The following is a 23,936-nucleotide window of genomic DNA, read 5'->3' on the forward strand; positions in this document are numbered from 1 at the left end:
GTACGCAATAAGACAAGTCGGAACGGGAGGATCAAAGATATGGTCGAAGAGGTTGGAAAGGTGGCCGCGCGGGAAGGGAAAGAGTTTCCGAAAAGTTATTCAGATGCTTTAAGTAGCGGCTGCCGAAGGAAATTGGAAACGATTCTGAAAGCATTGAGCACATCCCTGGAGAAGAGCGAGGATCGATTCAAGAAGGGCCACGACGGAGGGCGGAGGAAAACTGGAGACTTTTTGAGGGATGGGTCAATGTCCGAAAAACATTATATATTATTTATGAGTTCCCTTCACATCCGCGTGTATTGTTCTAAAAGTCGTTGTACTGCACTGCGTAGGTTCCGATTCCTCGACAAGAGGAATCGCCTTTCGTGCGTTTCGTTCTTTCTAGAAAGCATTTCTCCGCGAATACGGCGCGATATCGTTGAGCGATACTATCTCCCGCGTTAATTAATCTCGATCGTGACGAAGCACCGGTCGCAGTTTGTCCGACGCTAACGACGTGACGCGTTATTACCGTTTTACATGCTTGACACAGGAGGAGCGGTAAACCGTGTGCGAGGGTTGGAATTATGGGGGAGTGCGTAACTTCGATCGCAATCACCTTTCGCGGAACACGCGGAACAAAACGTGCGTACGTTTACCAGACGGGAAGTGATAGAGACAAGCGAGCATAACACATGAGAGCGATAGCGTGTACGACGTCCTGGCAAACGTCAAGAAGAAAAAAGCCTTTAGGAGAGCGTTATAGTAATTATATAAAGTCTACGAAACAATTCGCATTTGGAGAGCTAAAATATTATATAATATTAAATATAAATTTAATTTATTTGTTGAAAATTTTAAAATGAGAGTAATGATAATATAATAATATATACTTTTTAATCAAGTTTAAATCAATTTAAAATGCAATTTTTCGACAAAAATGCAATTCTTGAAAATAATTTTCTTGCAAATATTTATTATAAATTTAAAAAAAATATAACTTGTTCCCTTTTAATTTTCCAAAATAGAATTCACAGATGTAATAAGTAGATAAGTTAAAAAAATGCATCTTTCTTCTACTAATATTTTAATTTATTATATTACTTCAAAAATTTTTATTTAATTTTATTATAAAATAAAAATTTATGCGGTAAAAAACTCAAATCATAATTACATCTCTTCAAAGAGGAACAATTACAAAAATAGAACAAAACGAAATAAATGATACAAAGATAGAGAATGAAATAAATGATACAAAGTTTGATAATTCGCAAAAACAAGTTAAAATGATTTCCATCAAATGTTATAAACATCTCAATGTCGATAATGTCGATAGTGGAAGAGAAATGCAGTCTCCTTGAACTTATTCAAGTGCAATGCATCTGTGATTTCCATTTTGCAAATGCAATATGAAGAAGGCTTGACTTCGAAAGGTTCGCCAGCGAGCTATCATCCACTTCGATTTCAATAGATCGATATTGAAAGATGGACGTGCTCATTTTCCTTGGATATTTTATTAATCGTTGTAACCATACGCATACTGTATGTGTGTGTGTATATATATATGTCAATAGCTGTATGTACATGTGTGTGTAGAGTGGACCGCAATGCGGTTCCCTCGCGTATCATTGTCAATTGATGTGTACTCGTTATTCCTGCCAAATATCAACAATGACATTTTACTCTGCTCCTGCCGCACATTTTATATTACGATCGATTTCACAATCCGTTAACCGAGCCAAACAGCTTTGAACAGCTCGAACTCAATTTCACTGACATCGTATTTTCGAAATATCGATAGGTATTCATGAAATATATATTATTGGTTTTATCACGTGCTATACAGTTTTGGCTAATGAACGCTTTAAAAGCAAAAGTATTTTCTAATAACTTTTATCGGCTATTTCAATATTTAGTGGCATTCGCTGATGTATTCAAACATTGATTGGATATTTGCTTTTATTGAGATTACCATTGCAATGTACTTGTTATTGGAAGGAATGATTGATTTCACATAGAGTGGCTTACCGAAATATTTTCAAACGATAATATATCTATAAATTAAATAAAATCGTTTGAATTGCGAGTCATTTTACACTTGATGTAATATATTCACGCGCATTTCTTTCTTCGTTTTTTCGTTCATATAATACAATACATACTATTTTTTGAGATTTTAAATTCTTTAAAAATTATAGCCTCAACACAAGAGGGAGAGTCAATAGTACACCGCGGCTATAACAGCTCAATAAATTCCAGATCCACGGGTAGCGCCACTTTTTCGCAAACACCCGGTGATTTATTGTCTATCGCAGAACGAGAAAGAGAATAAATTACTTATATCCTATGGAATTCATTGTTTTCTCTTTAAAAAAAGTCATCTAAAAATACAGTAGAAAAATAAAATATAATAAAGTCATAGTGTGTGTCGTACGAAATTCATCTTAAACCTTTTGCTAAATTAATGCGCGTAAATAAATACAAACTAGACTAAACTGTTTTATCGGTACCGTATCTCAAAGTAACAAATAGGTATTTCTTTAGTGTTCTTATTGTTAGATTAACGCGGCGGGGGAAACTTTGATATAGTAAGTTTTATCGATTTGTACGATTTTCACCGCTGGCTACTACCCCAACGGTATGCTCGTTTTGTAAGAAAATACGCGAAACCAACATCGCGACCAAGTATCGAATAAGCACTCCAATAATGTACAAACTTTTTCATAGAGAAGCGAGACCGATATCGCAGCGAGAGCGAGCAGTCGTGTCGGCAAAAGCCGACACCGCTCGACATTAATAATTTATCCCCGAATATCTTGTAACACCAGGTAAAGTTTCTCACGACGTAGCATTTTTCGCGTTCCCGTTCCCGTTTCCTTCTCGGTTGTCCTATCCCGACTTTCGCGTTGTCAAGAGCAGCGCGAAACTTTGTGAAATCGGAGCGGCCGCTGTTTTAAAAAGGAATCCTCTTCCCGCGTTTTAAGGAATTTTATCGTCCTTTTCTGGGCGAAGAGGATAGCGACGCGATCCAGCGGAACCTGCTAGCCGTCGCGTCGTTTTGTTCGCGGTCCTCGACGGAGGACCTCTTGTCTCGCGTACAGTTTCCACGCGTGCGTTGCATGGTTCTGTCACGCTTGAATCGCACGAGTTTCCTCGATACTCGTAACACGGAATCTGTCTTCCACCCGGCATATTAATCGCGTCGCGACACGCTCTCTCATCGCAATAAAACCAGACAGACGAAGCGACAGCATAGTCAATTATTAGCGTGTGGCGATGGGTTAGAGTGCGCGCAAACAGCTCGGGTCGGTACCGTTAGTCGGCGAGTTAGTTCACAGAGGCATGGCGTTGTAGAGGTCCAGATTAGGATGGTAAAAGAGCGGTGTCGGGGTGGGTGGATTATGGTGGGGCGCGGGCTGCGCCTGTATAAGGTTTAAGTTCAAGTTCAGGGGCGCGATGTGGGCCGCATTGTGGTGGTTAAGATGGTTAAGACTAAGATGGTTACCTGTCGGGTAGGGTAATCCGAAACTAGGGTACCCAGAATAGCCGCGACCCGCCGCGTATGCCGCGTACGCTGCCGCTGGGAAACCTGTAAATGTAACGAAAATTTGTGTGTTATATTCTCTTTCTCTCATATCCGAGATCATACGGTAGTTTTGTGCTTTTGAATGACAAAATGCTGTTAAACACAAAGAGCCGTTCAACTCGTTTGCATTTTTAGTGGTACTATTATATAATTATAATAATTTTATCTTGAAGAGTTCCAATTTATAGATATATAATTTTAATTTTTTTTTTTTTTTTACCTCTTTTAATGTGCATACATGTATGTGCTTTCAGTTATAATTTTATAAATTCTTTAATACATTATTGTGCCTGAATTTATATCTTGAAAAGTTTAAGGAAAATATTAAGAAGCTTGAAAAGGATTAGAGAAAGAAATTTTTATCTCATTTCATAAATCACTAATGAAATATTAATTTTTTCTTAGCACAATTTTGTAAATTATTAGATTATAATAGAAAAATTGATGAAAATATATAAAACACGCGATGAAACTTATGTAAATTGCTAATGATTAAATTAAATCTATCAAGTTATGTTTATATAAGTATCTATACTCTCTGCTAATTAATAATCAGATTAAATTTAAATATTATATAGAAGCTAATAGAGTTAATAGCTAATCTAAAATTCTAACATTTATACGTAATTTGTAGTCAATTAAAAGATATGTTATAAAATAAAATATATGTTAAAGCAATGAAATAGGTCAATAAATGATTATGTATCAAGGTTGTCAAGTCGTATGATATCGCTATTATTTTAGCTATGTCCGTCAGTTAAAATAGCAGCCGTCAGCAAGTATCGAGTTTACTAGATCTAAGCTTATATATATTTCATTACTCACCATCAGGTAATGCTCCCAGAGACCACATAAAATCTATAAGGAAAAATAGATTCGATTAAAATGTAGATTCGAGATGGATCAATGTGTTATGAGTACAACACATTTTTTCTCTTTTTTTCTTTTCTCTTTTTCACATTTTTAATTCTTTTCCCTTCATTCATATTGCGTGTTCGTTAGTGCAACGATTTCAAATCTCCATCAAAATTTCTGCAACTACGTACGAAGAAAGATATTGATCGCTCGAAAATTTTAAAAGTGAGCTTAACGTCGGAAATCAAGTTTTCACGTGTCAATCCCGTTAAAATGATATACCACAGGACCAATATTTTTCTTCGAACAGGCGAAAGATAGGCATAAACATTTAAGAATATGTACATGGAGATAAGTTAAATATATGAAGCAAAGCGTTGCAGAAATTCGTCGGGATCAACGATTTAAGTGTAACGTATGACTAGGTTCAAACGATAAAGAGAACGTAAAAAGAAAAGAAGAGAAGAATTAGAACAGGATTAGAAGCTTTCTAGGTTAATCAGAGAGTAAGAAAATGTGTGTGAGAGTGAGAAACAGAAAGAGAGAAAGAAAGGGAAAGAAAGATATAGAGAAAGAGTAAGAGTAAGAAAGAGAATGATAGAGAGATCAAGGCATTCATGAAATTTCATAATTCGATACTAATTCAAAAGACCACACAACTAAGATTCTCACTATGTATATATGTATATCGCATCGACTATATAGCGCATCGACTAACTGTGTGACAAGGTACTAGTAACTACGCGCGGCCGAGGTGTCTTCAATCTACGACAAAATAAACCCTCCTATAAACTATGGTTATTGTAGCCTCCAAAGGTATATTGGTTAATTATTTACCGTTAAGTAATATTTGCTAGGCTGTCTATATAGCTTATTAGATATCGACTAAGGGTCGGTAGTATGCCACCGTTCGATTGTTGTCCCGCAAACTCTGACAAACTGTTTGCGAAATAATTTCAGTAGAATACACGTGGATACGTCGATAAAACGTTTCAATTTTTGTCTCTACGTCACGTGTGCGTGGCATATTACCGACACCACTACCACATTTATATTGACGATACAATATTGAAAAAAAACACCGACCACAATACTACACTACTGACTCACTATGCTAGTGTCCATATCGACGTTGCTCTCACAATATACGCAGATGGAAAAAGTATATAAGAGCGTTTATTCTAGCCATTAAAATATACACTGATACATATTAATAGTATTAGTAATTCCGTACCTAAAGTCTCTCTACCGGGCTGGTTTTGATTACGTCAAGCGCGCTCAATGGCATTTTATTATCATTTTGCTCTTTTTTTTTTTTTTTTTTTTTCTCTGTCTTAATGGCTTTCTAAATTCTTCCGAGCTACAATAAAATTTGCACGTATACGTCGAGTACTATCTCGCATTTATTTCAATGGAATCGTTTGCAGCATAATATAGATATAATATATCTTTATCGCTTCATCGAAACACACGTGAATAGATCTCGACGATACCACGTAAATATTTCTTGCGCGAATTACGCGCATGCTTTCTATACGGCATCTACGTAATATCGGCATCCTGTGTACTTTCTCAGATGCAACATATCGATCTCACGTAGAGCAGACGTTTACGTACGACATTAACATTAACAGTCTCTCGCAGTTCCGAGGAGCGCATAAAGCCTGTCTCAGCTCGAGTTTACGATCGAGTTGCCGGTCGATTAACATTTACGTCACATCGATGGGGCTTCGGCAACGTGGAATTCATTGAGCTACTCTTACTAGAATTTTATGTTTCCCCTTTTGATGCGTTCCACTCGGGGAGCATGAGAACATTCGCGAGGCCGTGTATCGGGGGTGCATTCCGTCTTGAGTCCGTTCTGCGCCCCCGTTACAAATCGTGTGTATGTGAATAGGACATTCTATAATCCCGTGAAACCAAAATCCGGCCCCCAGCCAAGCATCACAAAAGGCCAACCGAACGAAACAGCACGTTTTGTTCGAACGAATCTCTTCAAGGTCTGGTCTACTTACGAAACTGACAGTGTTGCGCCTCTCGGGCTAAGTATTGTCTAGGACACACACGACTCACGCATTATTTATTAAGATAAACGGTACTATGTGGTTTAAGAAGAGTTAAATACTATGTAACAAGTAATATATGAGTAGGAATACTGGGAGACTGAGGCATAGACAGGTATACGCACGATATATATTTAGTATGTATCCTATATAGAGAGGTATAATATTACGTGTAACGTAATATAAATGTACTATGTAACGTAGAGCTCGTTAAGTAAGTAGGTACAATGTAATAGGTCTCTTTTGAAGCCGCTGTTAAACTGCGTGTTCTTTGCGGAAAACGCTGAGGTTCTCGCTTTTTATATTTCATTTCTTTTTTTTTTTTTCGACAAAAAACTGATTACGAATAAGCTTTTCTAAAGCAAATGTGAGTAGAAATGTTACGACAGAGGCGAAAAAAAAATTTTCTTTTTCCGAGCCATTCTCTGTCGATAATCGCAAGCGAGCCTACATACGATCTTCCGCGAAGAAATGCCTAAAGTATAATCTAAGCTAACGGTATTATAGTGACTTCCCAAAAGCTATAATCCACTAGTAGTCTCAACGGTAGGAACGTGTACATAGTATATTAATTCGCCCAAAACTGATTCGCTCTAACTAATCGAACCTAGAGCGCCTAGAGTTTCAATAATATCTAAGGTTTGGTAACAACACAAATGTTTACCTAGTACCTAAATATGTATAGATAGATAGATAGATAGATAGATATATATAACTTCGAGATATGTATATCTGTTTGATCTATTACAAAAAACTATAAGGTGTAATATGCGGCTCTCACAAAATATATCGATATCAATATCAAATGCTATAGTATTACCAAATAGGTAAGATATACAAAACAATATAACTTATATATCGTCTGGCGTAATCTATAATGGGTCGTTAGGTACATATCTATACGGGATGTCCGAAAATCATGGCACTGGCGCATATCTCACTCGGAATCTATTTTTTTTTTTTTTTTTTAAGCAATAGCTTGATATCATTTGTCAATGTTGTAAATTCGAGTAAGTTTCAAATAAACGTACAATTTTTTTCGTTCAAGATTCATTTCATTACATGTTCATTATGTGCATTCTAGAATGTCTTCTCTCATTAAATTAATTTTCTATTTTCCGAGTTCGATCTCTTGCTTATCCATAAAACACGTACGTTACGGACACATTACCGCTGATTTTGAGACACCCCATACAAAGTATATAGAATATAAATATATTATATATATATATATATATATATATATATATGTATATAGATTCGTATGCATGTATATACATATAGTAGATAGTGCCGAGAGTTTTGTGTTTCTTTTCTGCTGAATATCTTAATATCGTTTAGAGAACAGTGAAGTTCTTTTTTGCTTCGAAATTATGAAATTTCATGAAGTCACTTGCGAAAAATATTCCGGAAGGCGCGACAAAAATGAGAAGTGCACCGACCATTTGCTGCGAGCTCTCGTCGCGCTAACCGCCCCCTCGTTACGTCGCCGACAATTTTTGTCGGCGCGTCGCCGCTAATCGATTTCCTTCAATTATCGCTCGTATCGCGACACACGCGGCACGCGGCACGCCGCTACCTGGGAATGTGTTTTACTTTTTTTTATATTTCTGTTTCCTGATAAAATATTCGTAATCAACGGCCTCGACGAGGAGCGCGCTCGCCGATTGAGCGGACAATTGTTTTGTCCCGTTAAATATCCTGCCGTTTTTGACGACACGCCCGAAAATATGCCAGGAAAAAACGCGAAATTGTTGTTTTTTTTTCCCGCATCTCCCATCGCGGCTTTTTAATTATCATCCGGTCTCGTCGCGCGTAACCTCCCTCGCAGACGGCCATTTCTACGTTTAAAGCTTTGTTCGCGTCGCTAAAATTTCAACTAAGTTCTACCAACGAATTGACAGCCACCAGACGAACATACGATCTCTCCATCGGGGAATTGTCATTTCGTTTTCCCATCGAGGTGACCTGAAAATCGTCGCACGACAGGAGCTCACCTGTCCTTCGATTTCCTGTTCTACCGTTTCTCTTTCGTTGAAGGCTCGATGTCGGCGTTAAGTTCTAACAGCGTTTTAATTGAAATGCTTTTAACGGCAAGTGTGATGGACGCCGAGAACTTAATTATCGATCTTGGTAGATGAAACTTGATTAGACATGACTTATACACCTTCGTACATTTTAAATATCCTTATTAATTAAGATATTTCTATAATTATATTTAACCTTTCAAAGTGTACTTTTTTTACAACAGCTCATTAGATACTTTAAATCATTATTATCATTTCAATCCTTTATAAGCTTCTAACATGTGTTTATATAGCAGTTTTGAATTAAAAATATTACGAGAGCGTACAGAAAGTTTCACATCCAGAAACATCAGAATAGATTACTAACCGACCTTTTAAAGGTCGAAGGATCAAGAGTTTCATAAATTTTATTCTTATATTTAGTAACATTTATTTTAAGAAGCTATAAGTGTTTATATTCTTGATATATGTATATCATAGATGATTAAATTATTTTTGCATATTATGTGTTTTATTTAACACTGCAAATATATAAATTGAAAGACAATCCCCGAAGGAGATACGTTCAAGGCGACGGCGATCTACTATTGAGCAACGTTGGATCATTTCGGTCCGTTTTTTTTTCTCTCTACATTTGAACACTTCGTTTATTGTCCTACTACCTGCATTACTAATTATCTACGAAATAACTACCAGTCTTTTGCGATACGTTCGTCTCGTTGTCTAAATTTTTTGCTACAAGAAAATGAGGCCACATAGGTAACTACTACGCGTCGAGTAAATTTGCAATTTGCTACGCGTTCTGTTTCTACGATCACAGTTTTGCCGAACATTGTAAACCGCGAACAGTATATCGCGTCCTCGATATGTATCTCGTACCGGCAAATAAGAACGAGCTGTCTTTCTAATCTAACGATATTGCACTTCCTGATATCGATATCTATCACATCCGGTCGTTCGATCATTCTCCTCTAATCGACATATATTAATTAATACTTTCGATTTTCTTCGTTGACTACTTCAAAACGAAGTCTAAAACAGTCTCAATCGAGGAATGTATGACAAAATATTTTTAAAATCTAATGTAATATTTCGTTGAAAAAAATAACTCATATGCTACGAGGGAGTACTAGTTCTTCATTGGAATCTCTAATTAACAAGAAGTAAAAATCTCGTATCTTGAGCTTATATATTGGCCAATTGAGTCTTACAGACAGACTCGTTAAAATGCAGATTTCTTTTATAAAAATATAGTTAACATATTGAGCTCCAAACTACGTAATTTATGTGATTTATTCAAAGAATCTAATTTTTGGCACATATCAAAATACAATCTCTGAAGAAAATTAGAGAGAGAGTATCGCGTATTGCATTTTGAAACCACGTACATACACGTCGCTACATCATTCTTGCCTGGACACGCGCAAATTGTTAAACTTATCCTTACGACTTATCCATGCTACAACGAGACCGAGAAAAAGCTTGTTGTCTAGTTTGAGTAACGTAGAAAGGAACGACTACTGGACCGATTGAAATGAAATTGAAAGAAATCGGACGCGCAAGTAGCCGGACGACGCCCCCGGAAAATCTCATCGCGCGGCCATCTATTGCGGGCGCGAGAGGGGCGTGAGTATCGTAGGTCATAGGCCTATGGTCGGTATCGGATGGTAAACGGCCCCCATGTCGAGGCCCTGCACGCCGAGCAGATCGCTCATGGAATAGGTGAGCGCGGCGGCGCGGGATGCAGCCGCGGTCGCGACCGGATGCGGACGGTAAGAGGCCGCCGCCGCGGCCGCGGCTGCAGCCGCGATCGCGCGCTTTACGTCATAGACCGCCGCCGCGGTGGTGGCTGCCGCGGCGGCCGTAGGTGCGGCGGCCGCGCCGGCCGCATATTGGTAGGTAGCGGCCGCGCTCGGTGCAGCGGTAGCGACTATCGGAGCCAGCAAGTGGTGGTGAGGGGGTCCAGCGGTGGCCGCCGCGGCCGCGTGTGCAGCGGCGGCGGCCGCCGTCGGCAGGGGGTACGGCGCGTAGCGATAGGTGGCGGGGGTGGGTGTCGCGACCATCACCAACTCACCGTATGCGCCTCTGCTGGCCGCTCGCGTCTTGGCCAGATTCGCTGGGAGCATCACTTCCTTCGGTTGTGCCTTCTTGCACTCGACCTTGAAATGTCAGATAGAGACAGGTGAGGAGATGGGGTGAAGCGTCCGACCGAGACTTGCCGAACGAGATTTTTGACAGGAAGCTGATGATTCAGATAGGTCTCGGAAGGTGTATTTCTTTACTCTTTAGCGCAATTATATTACAGTTCTAAAATTGTGCGCGTGTCGTTCGTTATGGTTTCAGTATTATCATCCTTGGAAATAAGTTGAAAGGAAAAATACGATAGATGAATTTCTGTTTCTATTCCGAAAGATTTCGTTAATTTATCGGGTTATTATAGCTCTTGCTAAATACTAAAAGTACTTTTGATAAAAATTTCATAAAGAAATAAGTAACTGCTGAGGATGAAATTTGAAAAGCTTTGAACTGGATCAGAGCGCGTGAGTTTACTTTGAGATTATTACAAGGTGGCATCAAGAAAATACTTAACCAACGCGTGAAAGAGCTTTCCGTTGTAATAGAAGGTAAACAGAGATTTCTCTTACTCTAGAGAATTCACAGCTAGCTCTTTCACATCTTTTATATCGTACGTAACTACTTTTGCATGTATATTCCACATGCGTATCAAATGTATGTAACAAAGCGATTTTCATTTATATGGAAAATTAATTAAGCTCGATGCTATTGCTATCTGCAAGCAAGGAGCAAAAGTTAAATATTTTTTGACGCCACCTTTGCAGACATTTAAAGTAAAGAGAACACTTTTAATTATACAAACAGACTTTTTTTTTTAACCTACGACTTACCATTTTGTTGTTGATTTCATGGAAATGGATCTCGCAGACTTTGTCGACGACATCCTCGCTTTGAAACGTGACGAATCCAAAGCCTGCAAGAAAACACATAAAATCTTGTTAAATGTTAATAAGAGAATTTATATTAGATTTAGAATATAAAACATTGAAATAGCAAAAGTGTGTATGCTAATTTACTTTTCTATCATAAGTTTTTAAATTTCATAATAATTTGTTTTATATATATATATATATATATATATATATATATATATATATATATATATTAATCTCTGGCGCATTAAAAATTATAAAAAAAAATTAACTTATTTATCATATATTACGAGTAAAAAGGTACTTGACATTCAACCGGGTCTCAATCCGCATTAATAAATATATCTACATAATTTTGAATTGGAGTAACCGGTATTGGCGAGAATGCAAGCTCTCCGCAAGGCTCTCCTGCATATTCGCGGAAATAAGAAACCATCCAGATTTCCATTAATTTAGCTGACGGAGCAAACGAGCCTCGCTTCTTCCCTCGTACCGCTCGAACGCGGTCTAAGCGAAATCTCCGCGAAATTTATCTCCGTAGCTCAAGACGAACAGCGGGAAGGAAAGACAGCGAGTCGGCGAAGAGAGAGCCGTAACTTAATCAAGCATCAAGGGTTATTAAAAACTTTGCATTGCTCTCCGGGCGATTTTAATCTCGCTCTTTCCTCGCGCCGGCGCTCCTCTCCTACCTAGTAATTCAGACTCAAGATATCCGGCGAGCGCGAGTTATACGAATTCAGAGTGCGCGATGTTGCTTAAGATAAGGAGTTAGTGAGTTTAGTGTTTCCGTACTAAAGCAGTTGCTGCAGCTACGCTAGGCGTCCCGTAATTAAAAAGCACCCGATAGTCATTCGAAAGAAATATAAGCTGGCAATGCATGATTCTAGTCTACTTCCATGAAGATACGTCAAAGAGAACCGAGATAATTAATTTTCATATTTTTCTTACTATTTTCAAAAGTTATCTCGAGTCTTGTGAGTTTAGAGAGAGATAGATAGATAGATAGATAGATAGATAGATAGAGAGAGAGAGAGAGAGAGAGAGAGAGAGAGAGAGAGAGAGAGAGACAATTTTAATGCGTAATAGAACTTTCAAAATGTATATCGTTAAATGTATAACAAATAGTAAATAATGAGATTAAAAAAATTATACATTTTTCATACAGTTTATGCAAATACTTAAAAAGAACTATTCACATTTATTTAAATTAGAAATTTAATTAAATAAATGATTGAGAAAATAATAATTAATTTAAGAGATAATCTTATTTATACATCCTGCTTTAAAACAAGCAGGTCGCGGAGAAAAAAAAAAAAAACTTACAAGTGTTGAAGCAATATGTGCGCGACACATTCAATTATTCAACGCTGACACCATTAATCGTTCGGCTTGTTCTCCGCCAGATTCTTTCTCTCTTACATCCTCTACGCTATCTGTCTCCGCTGTACCCGCTCCCATCTCGAGCGTTCCGCTGCGTCTCTCGCATTCTCTCATCCACCTAAGCTTCTCCTCTTGCTACGAGGTAGCACGAGTGATTAAGTTATAAACTTGGCAAGACGTCCGTTTGAGCGCGGAAGGGGCTTACTTCATTTATGTAATTTATAGTACTCTGCCAGTCTAGCTAACTCCACCGAGCCCAAGCACTCCCCTAACACAAAGGCTATGTCCTGACACCGGTAACATTTAACTATCTTGCTTCGCGGCCCCTTGCTGCCATCACTTTGACTGTTCTCTCCCTTACGAGCGTAATGCGGCATCGTTGGACTATCATTGACATTCCTTGATAGCGTTCATCCTTTCGAGCTTCTATTGCGCAAGGTATCAAGAAGCAACTTTTCTTTACAATATAATCGAGAATTATGATTTATTCTGAGAATAAAATTATTTTTTGATATATTTTAGCGAATAATATTTCAATATATTTCTAATAAAATTAAGTCTTTAATCGTTCTGAAGATGAAATGTTTGTCATCTTTAAAGCGCGCTTCTTTTACGGCCTTGAAAGCGACAAAGAATGACCGAGAGACATATAAGAGCACGATCAGCGATTCACAAAAGCCCCGATAAATTGCGAATAACGGGGCATCTCTTCCCCGATCGAATTCGAATTTTCATAAGGAAATTTATCTCCGTAACCGGACCCCGTAACCTTCCTGCAAAACTCCATTTTCACGCCTTTGGACGACGTACGGAGAGATGTAACCGCTCTCAGCGACCAACCGACCGCTGTGGAGTTGAACGAGGCGATGAAAAAAATGCGTGCTCAGCTGGCCGAGCCATCGCTGGCCGCCGCAGATGCGCGCATTTCAATAAAAAAAAAACCCCTGCGATATCCTTTACCGTGGACTATCCTCTTGACCTGCGAGAGCTTCTTAAATGATCCATAAGCTGTCCCAATGGCACAGAATTACCATCGCGACCTTCCAGGTCGCGAGATTACGGCGTCTCCTTCCCTCGTTCAACGAAGATGCAAATCGAACTGGGATATCTTACGGTTTCATAAAAGCAGCGCGAATGGCCAAACTGAGCGGTTATGATAAAAACGATTATTTACGATCTCGCAAACACTCATTTAAGTACATTACACCGGATCGACAAAAGCTGGCACATGTCTCTCATTAATATAAATTGCTGTCATTGCTATGTCCAATTAAGTCAGACTTAAGCTAGCGCTAATTAATAATTCTCACAGCATTTATTAATAATTTTTGACATATATACTTAAACAATTTTGCAATATATATGTCATAATATATAATATATAATATTTATAAAAGTTTTATGGAAAGACATATTTAATCTTTCTATTATATATAAGACATCTATCGAACTATATAACTTATTTATATAATCAATATATCACGATAAGGTCAAAATATTGTATAAATCAGATAAAGATAAAAATTGCGCCAATGTACGAATAAATATATATATTACAGGAAATAAGATTTTTATTCCTGTTAGTGCAGCTTTATTCGGTCTTGTGCAAAGAAATCGAAGTAGCAAACGATGACGACGACGACGAGAGAACAGCAGTTCTCTGTTCCCTCACCGCCGTCTTCTTTCCACTTAGTACCACGGCACTCTTCTTCACCCCTTCGTCGCCACTCGTCGAGCCCTTGTTTCTTCCTATATCACTTGTTCTCCCTCTGATTCTCGAGTATAATGCGACCCCGCCGCCATTGTACCGAGCAAGCGCGCGTGTTAACGTTTAAAAGCCGCGCGGCCGGCGAACGCGCGTTTCAGAATTTTATCGTGCATTGAGAATAAAGGTAAAAGGTTTCTTTCAAAAGGCACGCCGGCGGAACGATTTAAAACTTGTAAATGGATACGAGGAGTTAGACCTCCGCACTCTTTCCGTCTTCCCCCTCCCCCTCCGCCCCACCCCACCCCCCCTCGGTCGTACCCTTTCCACCTTCGCCCCCGTCGGCACATAAAACTTCTGCGAACTTTTGTTTGTTTCCCGCGACGTATTTACGATGCGGAATCCCGGTGATCGATACCGAAAGAGCTGCCAGGGAACGAGGAGCGACTATTTTATTTTTAATGTCGTTGAATTTTGATGGTTCGTTTTACGAGGAACATCGATGATAACGAAACGTTACTTCTACATCGATTTTAATACTTTGTAAAGCTCGTTTCATTTGCACCATTTTTTTATTGAGATTCTGCATGTTATTATGTTATATTATAGCGCTAAAAAATCTTGTATTTAGTTTTTTTTTTTTTTTTTTTTTTTTTTTTAGTAGCAGTCAGATTTTTCTTAACTACACTAAATAATTAATAATATCATATATTACGCTTATATATAATTTCGATTTTATAATGTCAACGAATTTCTGATAAATTCATAAATTTAATCGATAATAATAATAGTAGATATTTACAACTAATGTTTTATGAAATAGATTATTTAAAATCTCGCATACACCGCAAATCATATAATTGATTCATTGATTGCACACATATCGTTGTAATTAAATTCAATAGGTAATAATATTATTTGATTTTTAATGTCATCTCAAACTTTGACGATCCGTTTTACGAGAGATATCGACCTATAGTTCTTTTAACGTGATTTTAATACGTAAGAGAGATTTTCTTATGTTAAAATTTAAAATTAAAGTTTTATGTAATTAATTTTTTTTTTCATCGTAATATAATTTGCTCCTTGTAATTATTCATAGTATTTTATTGATCTGTTTCTTTTTTTTATCTGAAATTATCTTAACTTATTTTACTAAGACATATTTATAATTCTAATAACAAATGTCTCTCTTTATTTATTATTACGTAACTATTTATATTTATAACTAATAGTACTTTTTATGAGTATAATTATATTTGTCCTGTAGAAAATGCAATATTTTCTTCGTCGATGATTGAGCAGAAATGACATGATATTCATGGATTGGTAATATACTTATATGCAACGTCATATCGATCATTAATAACAATTACCTCTCACATATTCACTACTATCATCAAATTTCTCATTTTCTTAATTGTTCTATTTTGAATGGTAGTTAACTGTAATGTCAATTTATCGAAGTATCTATCATTATTATAGATACCTATATAATTATTCCCGATTATCGATGTATACATAGGCATTGCATTAAGTATAATCACTAGTTCCAAATAGCAAGACGATGGAATATAAGTGTTGGAATTAATTTCAACCTTCTCATTTTGCCATGACCTCAATCATTTCTCTTTGAGGTGGTAATATTCTAAGTTTCCAAGTAATAAAGACGATTATAGGTGTTCCTTTGTATCGTTTATTAATTCTGTCATGAAAGTTTCTCAAACACCAGAATTTATGTACGTAATCAATCGTCAAGCACCCTCCGTAACATCAGCAATACTGGATATCGTGTGCGTTATCTCCTCGATATTGATACCGATATCAAGCTTGAAGCAACAAAGGTGGTTATCAGCTAGCGCCTTACTGTGTAATTAGCTGTATATTACGTAGCGATACGGTTGTCGATTGAAACAGCAATAAATCAAGCAAACCACCCGAGAACCAATTTGCACCTCAGCGTACCATGAACCTAATCGCTTTCTACAAGACGACCATAATCTAAGTTTCCGAAACAGCGATCAACGCGCCTAGATAGCGTTCGGAGCTCTTGAAGCGCGATTTCTCGTGCGATTCGTCGCCCAAGTCGCGATTTCACGTCGCGATTGCCGCGGAACGCCTTATCGGTCGATTGGCTTTTCCTCCAACGTATACGTATTCTTATCGGTACTTGTATCAGTACTTTTCGTATTCCTACGATAAATTGATTGCGTACTGACTTATTCCGTTGCTCTCGAGATCGAGAACTGAGGTTTTAATGTTATAAGATACACACATATAATACATATTTCTAAAGAACTGTGTGTTGTTTCCAATAATATTTGAAGCCAAAATTATAAGCAAATAATTCTAAAAGAAAAATAGATTTCAAGTATTAAATTGTAGAATGAAATAATATTGTGTTAAATTTCGTCACAAATTGCACACAAAATATATGAAATATAAATATTGTACGAGATATAATTTTTCGAACAATTTCATGTGCATTGCGAATAGTTTGTGAATAACTTTATTGCATTCCGTTTATATATTATATGCTTGCAAGAGTATAATAGTTTCAATTTTCTCAATTTCTAATTTAGTCAATTCGATTCAATTTAGAGTTGATAAAAATGATCAACATATAAACGACGATAAAACAGGGGCAATAAACGGCAACCAACGTCTTTGACCATCAAATATGACAAAGTTTTAAGTCTTCCTTAAAGAGAGGGAGATCAGCAGTAACGATTATGAGCGGTCTAGACCTGTCCCGAACAGGAAGTTGGCTAGTAAATGTCTGCAACACGCATTACTACTAGTCGTAGACTCGAGTTACCGCGCTTTCATTACGGCATCCTCGTACTCCTCTATAACCGATTAATATGTTATCACGTACAGGCTGTGCACAGTCTATAGACTCTCTCCTTATTGACCGTTACATCGATAATTGTTGCTAAAGTTTCTCCATGACAAACTTTAAATACCTGCCGTTCCTCAGTTTCTCACACGACCTTTTCATTCGTAATAATTGTTGAATGAGGAATATAAAGCTGTAACATAATTCTAAATGCCTGATTGCTACTATTCGAAAAGTCGTGCGTTTCTTACTGATTTGCTAGGATGTAAATAGCTGGACAAAATCGACTTCCATTCCTTTTTTCGAAAATTAAAAATGATGAATATGTATAAATAAAAATCTCCGGAAAAACTCTATTATTTTTTCAATCATCTCATAACTTTAAAAGCCTTTAAAAAACCTCTAGAAGATTTCCGCGTGTAAATATATATATATATATATATATATATATATATATATATATATATATATATATAAAATATAGTGTATAAAGTATAATGTAATATTCAGAGCGAATTGTCAACTTTTTTTATCTCTCGGATCATACATTATTTACACATATAATGATGAGGTATTTTAAATCATTCATGCATACATATGATAAAAAAAGTTGACAATTCGCTCTGAATATTACATTAACTATATTTAAAAAAAATTGCAATTATATATAAAAATATTTTTCCAAAAAGAAATATTTTAATAATCGCATAACTTGGAATTTAGTAATAGAGAAATTATCAAGTATCGATTTGTCAAGCGCGTATGTGTAGGCGTGCGCAGCCTATATAATTTAAAATATCTTACCGCGTCATGAGGCAACCCCTCGAGACATCAACGTCTCCAAGTTTATTAACAATTCCAAGCTGCTTGTGAAATTTGCTAGAGTAAGTTTGCTCCCAACGGATGACGCTTTTTCGACGTTGCGATTCTAAGTTATATAATATTTATATTTCGCAGATATTCTCTGTAGGAAATCGCGCCACCGGATGCGTCTTGAGAGTTAACGTGTTTGCAATATTGAACGGGTTTATGTACTTGAATGTAGATTATGCACTTTGAAGACAGTTTTATCGTTTGGTATAATCATTGTGTCTAACATTTCAAATTCTTTATCTCTCACCCTCTCTCTCTCTCTCTCTCTCTCTTTTTCTCCCTCTCTTTCTTCTCTGTTCTCTCTCTCTCTCTCTCTCTCTCTCTCTCTCTCTCTCTCTCTCTCTCTCTCTTCTTTCTGTCTCTTTGTCTCTGTCTCTGCCTTTCTCATTCTCTGATGCGGTCTGAGTTGGGCCAAGTAACGGATATCAACTTGTTGATTTACCGTGCTAACCGCGAAGCTGCGGTTTCGAGGCGTCCGAACTCTCTTGGCAAGCCATCACTTTCTAATAGCCACCCTAAAACTCGAATATAGCTACACCGATCCGTTACTCCTTGGCATCGATCAGCGCTACAGTCCTGCCGCATTTAAGCCACCTGGGTATACGTCGTTATTAATCCCTGAATTATTCACGGATGGGTATTATCACACACATTTCATACGACATGCCTACGTTGAGAGAATACGAGCATGCATCAGAAATACATATTCCGAGATATTCTATAGACAAAGTGTCCCGAAAGAGCTGTTTTTATATATGAGGTATACTGGCACCCTTTGGTTTAATTAAAAGTTAAAAAGCAGAAATTGTTGAGTTTTGCTTTTCGCAAGATCATAAAATTTTTAATATTACATTAGTAATTAAACATCCACATTATTTGTTTCTTTTTTTTTTAAACAGAAATCATTTAAACGTAATTAAAAAATAAGATTTCGTTATTTTTATTTACTTATTATATCTATAATATGCACGACTTACGTTAAATTTGTTTAATATTTAAATTCGTCCTTTAAATCACTACTAACTGTATACATTTTGATTATAACTCGGTTCAAATATTTTTGTAAAAAGAAAAAGTCAATTCTCCCCGAATTCTACAAAATATTCTTGAAGTTTGTTACAAAATCTTTTGCTTCAATAACAAAGTTAATTCTGTTTATACATAAAATCACAATGTACATATAATAATTCACAAAGTACGTTTATTATTTATATTGTCGTAAAATGCAGTGATGCTGTCAAAAATCTGTCAGAGTCAATGTGTTAATATACGCGCGTGCGTGAATGATGACAGGCGTAGATTACAAGTCTGTATGTACACCAAACAAAACACTCGAAATACGTTTTTGTTTCGCATTTGTGTGGCCTGTCTCCTGCGGAGTTATGTCGTCGTAAATTTTCGGAGATGTCGCGAATAAGTGCCTATATAATCGTAGGTTGTCAGAGTAAAAAGACACAAGAGAAACGCCTCGTATACATTTACTATTTACTACATATTGATGTAGTTAATAATTTCAACTATGTACATATGTAGTCTCCTTTATCATTTATTGTGAAAAATTATTTCCATATTCTTTCACGATTGACCATAATAATCATTGTGATTGTGATCATATAAATAAATATTAATTGATGAAATCCGGGGAATAAAATAAAAATAAATATTTAAAAATAATATTATACTTTGAAAAAGCAGAATAAAAGTAGAATAAATTATTTTTAAATTGTTTTTAGACGTCAATTTTTTAAATGTTTTAAATAAAAAAAATTGCTTTTGATATTTTCACTTTATCCTCATAAAAGTTTCAATAAATATTTTATATTATTTTTGTATTTTATAAATCATCTTTTTCAATCTATAATCGCGTCAGAATAAAAAAAGAATTTCTACGACGTCACATTGATTACAAGAGAGTCGCAAAGTACGGTAATATCTGACATACGAGAAGCACAATGGTATCTTACTGAACAGAGCGTTGGCAGAAACGCGGAGCGTGGCACGTTAATTAATCACTGTTAATTAGATGTAAGTTTCTTAGATGTGAGTCAGCCGCTTTTTGCGCGTCGTTGGTTGACAGGCTTCATCGGGGACGAACGGAACTGCAAACTGCACTTTACCGCATCTCGCATTTTGCTTAGCACGCAGTTGTGCTGGCGTCAGACGTCGGCCTCGTTCTATCTTCCCGCCATCTTCCCTTACTTTGTTACCCCTCTTCGCGTCCTCTGGGAAGGGGATTAAGCGAACGTACCAAATTGAGGTGCTTAAGTCGTCAAGAAGCAGAGGTAAAGGGGGTGAGAGGTTGAGAGCGCGCTTGTGAGAAAGACAGAGAGAAAGAAAGAGAGAGAGAGAGAGGGGGGGGGGAGGAGATAAAGAGAAAGAGACGAAGGAAGTGAAGCGAGATGCAGGAAGATTAGACGAAATTGTTCTTCTCTCTCCGAACCCTGGGTTGCTTTATGGATACGTTCACTCGACCACGAAACTCCGATATCTCTTCACTGACGATCAAACTAGGCAGTAGAAAGAACTTGTGGATTTTCGCGACATACCATAGAAGTTGAAAATTCTCTATGCGCGTCATTTTCGAGCTTGGAAAACTGTCGGAAAACTAAGTTGAAGGCTCCGTTGATATATGGTGAATAATCTCAAGGGACTGTAGCAGATTCAAACTCGAAGTTACAATAACAAGGTGATTAGAATTTCTTCAGCGAAGATTTTTATCGAAGAAAGATGAAAATCAAAACGATACATATTAATATAGTGATATTAACACGTGTTAATATTGCAAAAAATAAATTTATTTCCAAACTAAGTTTCTCATACCGTAGCAATTAATAATATCGATACTATATCATCTCTCGGTTGATAATATCGTTGTAATCATATGATTTGTATCTGTGGCTGTGAAACTGCGGAATATATTCTCTACGATTTCGCTGTTTGAAATTTAGCACCTGAGTCGGATTAAATTGCTCATAAAAATTTCAATCATTCCATCCTGTGCATTTTCCACCTTTCATCTCTATTTTGAAGCTATCTTTCATTTTCTCTTGGACGAATCTTATTGGCCATTGAAAATCGTGGCGAATTGCGGGTAGAATGGTGCCATAAGACATAATTGAACGGAATCCCTCTCTATTAGGAGCACCCATCATCCGACAGAGCTTGGTGTTTTCGGCCTTCGTTTGTCGGACGAAGCGAAGAGCGAGGCAGAATCTCTTCGGCCTTTCGCCGTTCTGCTTTCCGCATCTTCGTACTTTCTCCCCGTATCCGGGTCGCACTCGAAAAGCTCTACCTACGTATCGTATTTGTCAGGTGCCTCGAAAGGGAAGTAGAGCACCATTTCGTATGTAAGTCGTACCGTGGGTTCCTTCCCGCGAAATTGTGGCGATTTATTATCGCCTGCCCTCGCTAAGAAATGCCAGCGACGTGAAACGCACCCTCGTATAGCTTTGAGAACTTGATGCGTAACGACGTCTTTTATATTGCCTTTGGCAACCTTTTTTTTGAAGATGCTAAAAATACATTTGCCGCTCACCATGAATATTTTTGTTGTAAAATTTGTACAATCATTGTATCATTATATCACATATATAAAAATTAAAATTTAATTATAAAATTTATTATAATGCTAAAATAATTAAAAAGTAAATATAATAATTAAATTATTTTTTATTTTATGTGTAAGAAAAAATTAGAAAATTGATGAAAATTGAAAAATATAAAAAACATATTGTGTATAACAATACATACACACTCGATGTGTGTATGTTAGTTATTAATTAAAAGTTGAAAAATTGTAGATGTGTTTATAGAAATATTTAAAACAAATGATCGTTTCAATTAATTTCAGTGTTGTTATTTCAATTTGTAAAACATTGAAATTTTGCTATCATTTTTTTTCACAGAGAATCCGACGCAGTCGGATAACGCCATTAAAGATGCAAATAAGATGTAAATTTCAGAAAATTTCGTGGAATTATTCCTAGTATGATTGAAAGAAAAATGTAACAGATATTTGCTAGCCTTCGATACAATTTTCGTTTTTCTAAAAATTTGATACGACGGTATCTGGTTAAGTGCTAAAAATAGAATGTAAATTTCATTACAATATGGTACAGATAAATGAATCAGTTCGTATGCAGACTGAGTAGGAATATTTTGAATACGAAATAAACGCGAAAATTTTGATACACAATTCTGATGGCGCTTCGTATTCTCCGAATATGTTGCATTTTCAATACAGTCGAAGGAAAATGAAGGAGCTAGTTTTACGAATGAACCGCCAGCTCCTTAATCATAGAATGTCCCGTTTATTTTCGTATTTATTTCTTCAGATGGCAAAATCTGCGTCGAGGCAACTATATAGTTGTCATAAAAGGATCGAGTCTTTACATCTGATAGATGAGAAATAGGGGCGCGGATGCTGTCGTGGTGAAACATCTTCTTGCTCGGTGGCCTTTCCTTATTGTAGTGTCTTGATTATGAGCAATAATGAGAGCATCCCCTCGCCTTAATCAAGACCGGTGGAACGGCTCGTCGGCGGTGTCTTAGAGTCGTCGAATGTCGAGCGCGATTCTCGATTTGTAGCCTCGCCGAAATAATGAGTCTCGCAATCAGCGTCTGGGAAAATGTTTACGCTGCAATTACCACCGCTCGCGCTGATCCGGCTGCGAATTTACAGACGCGTCACGTGTCGACAAATACATATATATCTGTACATACATATGTATACATACACACATTATATGTATATATTATAATTGATCATGTAAAGTTTCAAACAGAATCTATATAAAATCAACAGAAGTTGATTTTTTTTCATAATAATATTTTTAGTAATAAAATATATAATATTTTTCTTGTTTAAGACGTATCTTTATATATTATATATATATATATATATATATATATATATATATATATATATATGTTTTAAAACACATGTTAGAAAAGTTTATTTAGTTTTATAAATTCTTAAAGAATTTCTATGTAAAATAATTATAATTTTTAAGCTATTATTTTTATTATAAAATAATACATTTTCTTTTTATATAATTTTTAAATAATTTTTTCGTAATCTATATTCTATTAATAATTCTATTTACAAGGTGAAAGAATGATCTTAAAGCAGGCTGTTTTGAAGTCACAACAGCATCTCGAGAACACTATGATCTCAATTCAGTCTGCCATATGAAAATCCAAAGAAGAACGCTTCATCGAACTTTTCCGCCACGAGAGATGGTAAAGGAGCTGAATAGGGACAAAAATCGGCAGAGTATCTCTCCGTCAGATTTGTAAAGATCGTAAAGCCTTCGTGCCACGTTGTTATATCCTACCCTTCTCGTTTCCCTTCGTATCGAAACGGCGCAAAGTTTTATTATGAAATAATAAAATATATGAGAATCAGAGCCTGTATGGGAGCTTTGATTTACAGTCCAAGTTTTATCGTATCGAGTCGGAGAAAGCGCGCGAGAAGGAAAGAAAGGAGGAGGTGAAAGAAAGAGATGCGAATGACTGTGGTCTTATCTGGTAATATTGCGCCTTGCATTTTACATTAGAAAGTTCAAGCCATTTCCTGACTCGTCGTAAGTCGACATGAGCGGAAGAGGATAGAGGAGGAAGGAGAAAGATGATGGTCCAGAAGGGAAACAATGGCACAAGGCGATATCGAAGGTATACGG

The 23,936-nt window shown here is 36.6% G+C and overlaps 1 protein-coding gene across 14 annotated transcripts in view; it reads right to left on the minus strand.

The window, feature by feature from the left end:
• The window catches only part of Rbp6 (RNA-binding protein 6), a 602,105-nt gene that overhangs the window by 38,093 nt on the left and 540,076 nt on the right, over window positions 1–23,936 (minus strand). For 13 of the 14 annotated variants that reach the window (XM_072896319.1, XM_072896325.1, XM_072896324.1 and 10 more), the window contains 4 exons: window positions 11,417–11,499; window positions 10,585–10,669; window positions 4,391–4,423; window positions 3,485–3,568 (listed from right to left, as the gene is read on the minus strand). In XM_072896319.1, coding sequence (XP_072752420.1) covers window positions 3,485–3,568; window positions 4,391–4,423; window positions 10,585–10,669; window positions 11,417–11,499 — 285 coding nt within the window. The remainder of the gene's footprint in view (window positions 1–3,484; window positions 3,569–4,390; window positions 4,424–10,584; window positions 10,670–11,416; window positions 11,500–23,936) is intronic. The other variant, XM_072896317.1, reaches the window with a different exon arrangement.

The sequence above is a fragment of the Anoplolepis gracilipes genome, chromosome 7, assembly GCF_047496725.1.
Source record: "Anoplolepis gracilipes chromosome 7, ASM4749672v1, whole genome shotgun sequence".
NCBI lineage: Eukaryota > Metazoa > Arthropoda > Insecta > Hymenoptera > Formicidae > Anoplolepis > Anoplolepis gracilipes.